At 41.9% G+C, this 9,290-nt stretch overlaps 1 protein-coding gene across 2 annotated transcripts in view; it reads left to right on the forward strand.

The window, feature by feature from the left end:
- The window catches only part of GLRX3 (glutaredoxin 3), a 47,837-nt gene extending 41,040 nt beyond the window's left edge, over nt 1-6,797 (forward strand). The window contains exons 9-13 of one of the 2 annotated variants that reach the window (XR_012322092.1): nt 2,095-2,134; nt 4,264-4,356; nt 6,391-6,509; nt 6,551-6,591; nt 6,634-6,797. Coding sequence is in view for 1 of the 2 variants with exons in the window: in XM_073685094.1 (XP_073541195.1) it covers nt 2,095-2,134; nt 4,264-4,356; nt 6,391-6,441 (184 nt within the window). In the remaining variant the exon portion in view is untranslated. Of the gene's footprint in view, nt 1-2,094; nt 2,135-4,263; nt 4,357-6,390 lie in introns of both variants that reach the window. The other variant, XM_073685094.1, reaches the window with a different exon arrangement.
- Nucleotides 6,798-9,290: the final 2,493 nt, after the last annotated feature.

Here is a 9,290-nt window from a genome sequence, read left to right on the forward strand (position 1 = left end):
GGTTTTCTTGGCTGTGTGCTTTGGGTCGTTGTCTTGTTGGAAGATGAAATTACGACCCATCTTAAGATCCTTGATGGAGGAGCGGAGGTTCTTGGCCAAAATCTCCAGGTAGGCCGTGCTATCCATCTTCCCATGGATGCGGACCAGATGGCCAGGCCCCTTGGCAGAGAAACAGCCCCACAGCATGATGCTGCCACCACCATGCTTGACTGTAGGGATGGTATTCTTGGGGTCGTATGCAGTGCCATCCAGTCTCCAAACGTCACGTGTGTGGTTGGCACCAAAGATCTCGATCTTGGTCTCATCAGACCATAGAACCTTGAACCAGTCTGTCTCAGAGTCCTCCAAGTGATCATGAGCAAACTGTAGACGAGCCTTGACATGACGCTTTGAAAGTAAAGGTACCTTACGGGCTCGTCTGGAACGGAGACCATTGCGGTGGAGTACGTTACTTATGGTATTGACTGAAACCAATGTCCCCACTGCCATGAGATCTTCCCGGAGCTCCTTCCTTGTTGTCCTTGGGTTAGCCTTGACTCTTCGGACAAGCCTGGCCTCAGCACGGGAGGACAGTTTCAAAGGCTGTCCTGGTCGTAGAAGGCTAACAGTAGTTCCATAAGCCTTCCACTTACGGATGATGCTCCCAACAGTGGAGACAGGTAGGCCCAACTCCTTGGAAAGGGTTTTGTACCCCTTGCCAGCCTTGTGACCCTCCACGATCTTGTCTCTGATGGCCTTGGAATGCTCCTTTGTCTTTCCCATGTTGACCATGTCTGAGTGCTGTTCACAAGTTTGGGGAGGGTCTTAAATAGTCAGAAAAGGCTGGCAAAAGAGATCTTTAATCCACACATGTGAAGCTCATTATTCTTGGTGCCTGAACTACTTCTTAATACTTTAGGGGGACCAAACAGAATTCTTGTGGTTTGAGGGGTTGAATAATAAATGACACTCTGAATTAACTTTTAACATTTAAAAAAAAAAAAATAAATAAATAAAAAAATTTGCTGCAGTGCATTTCCCACTTCCAGGCTGATCTACAGTACAAATGTCACAATGCCAAGTTAATTCCGCATGTGTCAACCAGCTAAATCTGCAGGGGGTTGAATACTACTTGTAGGCACTGTATATCTCGTCCCGCAAAAAACAAGCCCTCATATGGCTATTTAGACGGAAATAAAAAAATTTATGGCATTTGGAAGAAGAGGAAAAAATGAAACTGCAAAAACGGAAGTCAGAAATTGGTTAATCAACTGGTCATTTTTTTTCAATTAACGTTTCTTGGTAAACCCCATGTTCCCTGGCTGCAGTTTGTTTTTAAATAGCAAAATGAGCTTTACTGCCCCTCCCCGGGTCCAGCGCTGAGTTTCTGTGCTGTTGCTCTCCCACTACTGTCTGCAGCGTTGATATCGTGTAGACAGTGCTGCAACCAATCAGCGAGCTCAGCTGCTCTGTTCGATTAGATAGCTTCAACAGCTTAGATCTGCTGAGCTCACTGACTGGCTGCAGCACCGTCTACACAAAATCAACGCTGCAGACAATAGCAGACACCAGGAACAGAGACTCAAGCTGGACCTAAAGAGGATGAATAAAGCACAGTCACACAGATGATGTTGCACCAGCCATGACAAATCCAATGCCGCGCCGGGTTGCTGGAAGGTATGAGATTCGCAGACTCGTGTCTGGCCGCCAGGTAGCATTGAGCTGGACCCTTATACGGAGTCCTGTGAATCGATCCCCTCATCTCTAGTCCGCACACTGCGACTGATGAATACGTGAACTCCACGATTGCGGTAAACGTTAGATACTTGGGTAACATCCTTTGATCAAGCACCTTCTGTTTTTTACCCTTTGCAGCAGTATTGTAGTTCCTGTATTCATTAGTCGCAGTCTGCTGACGCATTGTGCGTATATGTTCTTATATTGCCCACATAGTGTATTTGTGCATCTGCATTTATAATAAAGGTGTGCAGGTCTTAGTTCTTTTACTTTTATAGAAAGCTATAGTTCGTCCTGTACTGCATGGCAACGTTAGATTTTTTTTTTTTTTTTTTTACTGATAAGTTACTCATGTTTCCCACTTTTCCCTTTTTTCAGTGTGGATTATGAAACGTTTGACATACTGGAGGATGAAGAGGTGAGAAAAGAATATAAACCATTTATTTATAATGTCTGTACATCCACACTCCAGAATGTTGATGATTTAAACAGTTTTTTGAAGTCTTTGTAAGTACGTGTTATTACTTATCCTGGGTTACATTCCGTATTATACCCCAGAGCTGTACTCACTATTCTGCTGCTGCATTCAGTGTGTAGGAGCATCACATTACTTATCCTGTACTGATCCTGAGCTATATCCTCTGTTATACCCCAGAGCTGCACTCACTATTCTGCTGGTGCAGTCACTGTGTACATACATTTCATTACTTATCCTGTACTGATCCTGAGTTGCATCCTGTAATATACTCCAGAGCTGCACTCACTATTCTGGTAGTGGAATGACTGTGTACTTACAGTCATGATTGAAAATGTTGGCTCCCTTGAAATTGTTCCAGAAAATTAAGTATTTCTCCCAGAAATGTATTGCAATTACACACGTTTTGTTATACACATGTTTATTTCCTTTGTGGGTATTGGAACAATGCAAAAAAACAGAAAAAAAGGCAAATTGGACATAATTTCACACACAACTCCAAAAATAGTCCGGACTAAATTGTTGATACCTTTCCGAAATTGTGGGTAAACCACATTGTTTCAAGCATGATGTCCGTCTAAACTCACCTGTGGCAAGTAACAGGTGTGGGCAATATAAAAAAACACACCTGAAACCAGATAAGAAGGGGAGAAGTTGACTCAATCTTTGCATTGTGTGTCTGTGTGTGCTACACTAAGTATGGAGAACAGAAAGAGGAGAAGAGTACTGTATGAGAACCATCTCCAGAGATCTCACGGTGTGCCTCATAATCAAGAAGATTACAACCCCAACCCATGGTACTGTAGCTAATCTGCCTGGACATGGACAGCAGAGAAACCTTGATGAAAGGTTGCAACGCAGGATAGTCTGGATGGTGGATAAGCAGCCCCAAGTTCAAAGATAGCCAAGCCTTCCTGCAGGCTCAGGGTGCATCAGTGTCAGCATGAACTATCCATCGACATTTGAATGAAATGAAATGCAGGAGACCCAGGAGGACCCCACTGCTGACACAGAGACATAAAGCTAGACTGCAGTTTGCCAAATTGTATGTGAGTTAGCCAAAATCCTTTTGGGAAAGCGTCTTGTGGACAGATGAGACCAAGATGGATCTTTTTGGTAACTCACATCATTCAACTGTTTACCTAAAATGGAACGAGGCCTACAAAGAAAAGAGCACAGTACCTACAGTCAAATATGGTGGAGTTTCAAAGATGTTTGGGTTGTCTTACTTCCCCTGGCACCGGGAGCCTTGACTGTGTGTGCAAGGAATCAAATCAGAAGATTACCAAAGGATTTTAGGTTGCAATGTGTAGTGCCCAGTGTCAGAAAGCTGGTTTGCGTCCTAGGTCATTGGTCTTCCAGAAGGACAATGACCCCAAACATAGTTCAAGAAGGACCCAGAATTGGATGGAAACAAAGCGCTGGAGAGTCCTGAAGTGGCAGCAATGAGTCCGGATCTAAATCCCATTGATCACCTGTGGAGAGATCATAAAATTGCTGTTGGGAGAAGGCGCCTTCACATATGAGACCTGGAGCAGTCTGCTCCAGATCAAATTTTAAGTAATCAAATATTAAGTTGAGGGTGCCAACAATTTTGTCCGGCCTATTTTGGGGGTTTTGGGTGAAATTATGTCCAATTTGCCTTTTTTTTTTTTGTGTGTTGTTCCCATACACAGAAAGGACATAAGCATGTGTATAACAAAACATATGTAACTGCAAAAATTTTCTGGGAGAAATACTTCATTTTCTGGAGCAATTTCAAATGTATATCTATGTCCATATCTAATATATGATTATATTATACAATTTTAAATGGGAAATTACCATCTTTATTTCTCCTGTTGCAAAAATGTCTAAAATCTGAGTGACCTCCACTTTGGTCTTTGTCATATTAGCAGTCTCACAGCTTTTTCAGAAATGGATGTAACAAAAGACGTCAGACATTCTGACACCGCATTGGACTATTATGTAATGTATCCAATGCAGAGATGGATTTAGGTGCTGGACATGGCGCTGTCCTTGTCCTGTGTATGTATTTTATGTATTTATTATATTTCTCTCTCTCATTTTAGGTTCGGCAAGGATTAAAAACCTTCTCTAATTGGCCCACGTACCCACAGCTGTATGTCAAAGGAGAGCTGATCGGAGGCTTGGACATAGTTAAGGTAGCTTAGGACTATATTCATTGAGTATGAAAGGGTTAAAGCAGCGTTTCCTCGAGACAGCAGTGAACAGCTCACGCTTGAATAAAATGTGCCGATTCTTGTGCGGTGTGGACCCTACAATCAGGCGATCGGTGGAATTGCTGGAAGTCGAACCAATCCTATATTAAGATCCCCAGAAAAACCCTTTTAGAGATTTCAGCATACATGTACGTCATGTACGATGGACATGTTCAATTCATGTACCAGGACTGTTACTCCTGAGATCAGTGCAAGCTATGATCTCCGCAGATTAACCACTTAGATGCTGCAGCCAATAGCGACAACAGCATCGAAGGGGTTAGATATAGAGGGATGGTAACTGGGGGCCATAAATGTATATCTCCATAGCTTTTCTGCAAAAAAGACTTGTCATTTATGTCCTGGGAAAGGATTCTCACATGTGGAGGGGCTCAGGAGCCGGCATCAAGTTCTGTCCATGGCTGTTAACCATTTAAATGGTGCTGTCAATCTCTAACATCAGCTCCCATAATTTCCCCATGTCCTCGGGAGACTGGTGGGTTACTATGACAGCCGGGGGTCTGCTGAAGACCCCCGTCGCTGTCATCTGCCTTCTTGAGAAGCTCAGCTGTTGGTTGAGCTCCATAGAAGTCCCAAGATGTAGTATTCCAGTATGTAGTATAAGCAATCAAACAATCTCAAGTTCTAAGTCCCTAAGGGGACTAAAAAAATAATGTAAAAAATAAAGATTTTTTATTTTTTTTAAATAATGGAAAAAAATATATATAATTCAACTCGCCCATCTTTTCCCCCATTAAAAATAAAGAATGTAAAAAAAAACCAAGCAAAAAAATCCCCAAAACATATTTGGAATTACCGCGTTCATAAAAGTCTGATCCATTAAAATATGGAATTAATTGACCCGATCGGTAAATGCGGTAAGGAGAAAAAAATCTAAATGCCAGAATTGCATTTTTTGGGTCACTTCACCTCCCTAAACAATGTAATAATGATCAAGTCAAAGCATCAAACGTACGTACACAAAATTGGTATCAATAATAAAATCAGCAGCTCACGGTAGAAAAAGCAAACCCTCGCTGAGCCCCATTAACAGAAAAATAATAATGTTATGGGTCTCAGAAAATGGCGACAAAGCGAAATAATTCATTTTTTTTGCAATATTCTGAAATATTTTTCATCACTTAAATAGAAAAAAAAATTCCATGCTTGTTTGGTATCACCGTAATCGCACGGACGTGGACAGTCATGTTTCGGTCATTTGTACCACACAGTGAACACCGTAACAAGAAAACAAACAAACAAAAAAAAAACAATGGCGGAATTGCATTTTATTCACCATTTCATCACACTTGGAATTTTTTTTCCCCAAGTTTCAGTACATTGAATGGTAAAATGAATAGTGCATTCAAAATTGCACAGAGCTGCAGAATTATATATGCTGCTCTGAAGTACAATACAGGCTCTGTTTACAAAATAACTTTTTTCTTTAGATTAACTTTTTATATAACCTGTTAAGTCCCCACTTCAGAGCTGCATTTTCATCCTTCACTCTGACCTGAATTTGGAGACTATTATCTCTTTGTAAGCCTCTTGTAGTGATGTGTTTTCCCCATTCACATGAGGGGCATCTCCATTTTGGTTTTTCACACCTTCTAGATACAGATCTGATAGGATTATGGCTAGTCATTAGTGAGCATGCTCATTTAACCCTTTAACCGAGCATGCTCGGGTGCTTACTGAGTATCTTCAGCATGTTCGAGTCCCTGCGTCTGCATGATTTATGGCTGTTAGACAGCTTCAACACATGCAGGGATTGCCTGTTTGTTAGAAAGCCTCAACACATGTGAGGATTCCCTAACAGCATTAATCATGCAGACGCAGGGACTCGAACATAATATACGAGCATGCTGAAGATACTTGGTAAGCACCTGAGCACGCTCGCTCATCACTAATTATGGCGCTTTCCTTCCATTACTTTGCTCTCTCTTCATTTGATTCTGTGTTTCCCTCATACAGGAATTGAAAGAAAGTGGAGAATTGGTTTCCGCGTTGAAGGGTGAACATTAATTGATGGGGAGGCCGTAGACAAGAACCGCTGATTAGTTAATGTATCGCTCTGACCCTGAGTCCTTGACCTCGTCCCTTGGATCACAGCCACCATTGCTGAGTCCTTGACCTCGTCCCTTGGATCTCAGCCACCATCATTAAGTCCTTGACCTCGTCCCTTTAGATCTCAGCCAACATCATTGAGTCCTTGACCTCGTCCCCTGAATCTCAGCCACCATCATTACGTAATGATTCCTTCCAATGGTCTGGATAGAGCTAATAGAGTAATGGGGACCACAGCGTTCCTGCACCTTCATGTAAAATTTTTGAAAACCTCAACAAAAATGTTTTAATTTAATAAACATTGTAACGATCCATTCAAGTCTTTTTTTTTTTTAAATGTTGGCATTTGTAATAACGTTTTTATAGAGCAATTGCTACAGGGAAAATGTAGTAATGCAGTGACCATTAGTGCTATGTTGGTGTAATCCATTTTCCCCAATAAGGCATATGGACAGGATTTTGTCATATGTCATGAGCTTGGTGGTAAACATTAGAGATGAGCTAGTAAGTTTGCAGGACTCTGGTCAGTATTCTGTTGCCACTGGACGGGATCCCTCTTACTTTTCAGCATCCGTGGCTCCTCGTTTGTTTAGGTGTCCTAGTGTGTACATTACAACCTGTTTAAATATTTTTGCAATCTGATTTGTGTGTGATGCATCAGCACTAAATAGTCTAAGTTGATGAAGTGAAGTGAGAAAAACAGGCAAAAGTTAAATTTATTGGATAAAATAACTAAAAATTGTCATGTGCATATGTATTCACCCATTTTCTATGAAGCCCCTAAACATTTTTGGTGCAAGCAATTACCTTCATAAGTCACATGCTTAGAGACAAGACGTCCACCTGTGTGCTGTCCAAATGTCACATGAGCTGTCAGTATATACTTTACCTTTTCTGAAAGGCCACAGAGGCTGCAACACCATTAAACAAGAGGCACCACTAACCAAACACCATGAAGACCAAGGAGATCTCCAAACAACACCACAAAGACCAAGGAGATCTCCAAACAACACCATGAAGACCAAGGAGATCTCCAAACAAATCAGGGACAAAGTTGTTGAAAAGTACAAGTCAGGGTTTGGGTATAAAAAATATCCCAATCTCTGATGATCCCCCGGAGCACCATCAAGTCTGTTATCATCAAATGGAAAGAGCATGGTACCACAACAAACCTGCCAAGAGAGGGCGCCCACCAAAACTCTCAGCCCGGGCAAGGAAGGCATTAATCAGAGAGGCTGCACAGAGACCAAAAGTGACGCTGAAAGAGCTGCAGAGTTCCCAATCAGAGACTGAGGTATCTGCCCATATGACCACAATAAGCCGTACACTCCATAGAGTGGGCAGAAAAAAGCCTTTACTTACACACAAAAAATGTAAGGCTGGTTTTGAGACATGTGGGAGACTCCCCAAATATATGGAAGAATGAGGTCAGATGAGACAAAAATTGAACTTTTTGGCCAACAAGGTAAATGCTATGTCTGGCACCAAACCAACACAGCTCATCACCCCAAGAATACCATCCTCACAGTGAAACATGGTGGTGGCAGCATCATGCTGTGGGGATGTTTTTTGGCAGCAGAGACAGGGAAAATGTTCTGAGTCAAGGGGAAGATGGATGGTGCGAAATATAGGGATATTCTTGAGCAAACCCTGTTTCAGTCTGTCAGTGATTTGAGACTGGGACGGAGGTTCACCTTCCAACAAGACAATGACCCAAAGCGTACTGCTAAAACAACACTCGAGTGGTTTAAGGGGAAACATGTAAATGTTTTGCAGTGGCCTAGTCATAGCCCAGACCTTAATCCAACTGAGAATCTGTTGTCAGACTTGAAGATTGCTGTTCACCAGAGGAAACCATCTAACCTGAAGGAGCTGGAGCAGTTTTTCGTTGAGGAATGGGCAAAAATCCCAGTGGCCAGATGTGGAAAGCTCATAGAGACTTATCCAAAGCGACTTGCAGTTGTAATTGCCGCAAAAGGAGGCACCACAAAGTACTGACTTTAGGTGGGTGAATAGTTATGCACACTGAAGTTTTCAGTTATCTTGTCCTATTCGTTGTTTGCTTCACAATGAAAAGAAAACCAAATGTTCACAGTTGTAGGCATGTTCTTTACATGAACTGATGCAAACCCTAAAAAAAACAGTGAAATTCCTGGTTGTGAGGTAGCAAAACACAAAAATGCCAAAGGGGGTGAATCCTTTCGCAAGCCACTCTACATGGCTGAAGGTGATCCAATAATTGGATCCAATTCGGGCATGCTGTAATTTTTTTCCTTGGACTGGCTCTGTCCGAGGAAAAAATTTGACATATGCATGGCCCCATAGACTAACATTGGAGTGCTATCTGATGTTTTTATTGGATCGCACTGGGATCGAACATACGGTCGCCTGTACGAGCCCTTAGTGTTACCATCCTATATCTGCACATACAAAGCAGCATTAGTAATCGATAGACGCTGCAAACTGTTCACTATGAGCTTTGATAAGGTCATAAATCAACTTAGAAAGATGGTTTAGGAGAGGAGAGATAAGGGTCACAGGCTGTGTCGTCAGACAGGTTCACTGACTGATTCACTGGTAACTCAGTACACTGATACAGGGGTTGTAAAGTTTAAATGGCACACAATTATGAATTAAATTCAATTGCAAAAATTCTTCCAAAAATACATCCCCCTCTCTAGGGAGAGGCTGTACTTTATTACTACCTGGACATTATTAATATGACATTTCACTGTCTTTAGAATAGCACTTATTTTGCTGCTATAAAGTTACATACATGCTGTGATCTCAACAGGAAGTAGGTGTGT

The sequence above is a fragment of the Phyllobates terribilis genome, unplaced genomic scaffold (assembly GCF_046119375.1).
Source record: "Phyllobates terribilis strain yellow unplaced genomic scaffold, ASM4611937v1 Scaffold_5__5_contigs__length_657084704, whole genome shotgun sequence".
Taxonomy (NCBI): Eukaryota; Metazoa; Chordata; class Amphibia; order Anura; family Dendrobatidae; genus Phyllobates; species Phyllobates terribilis.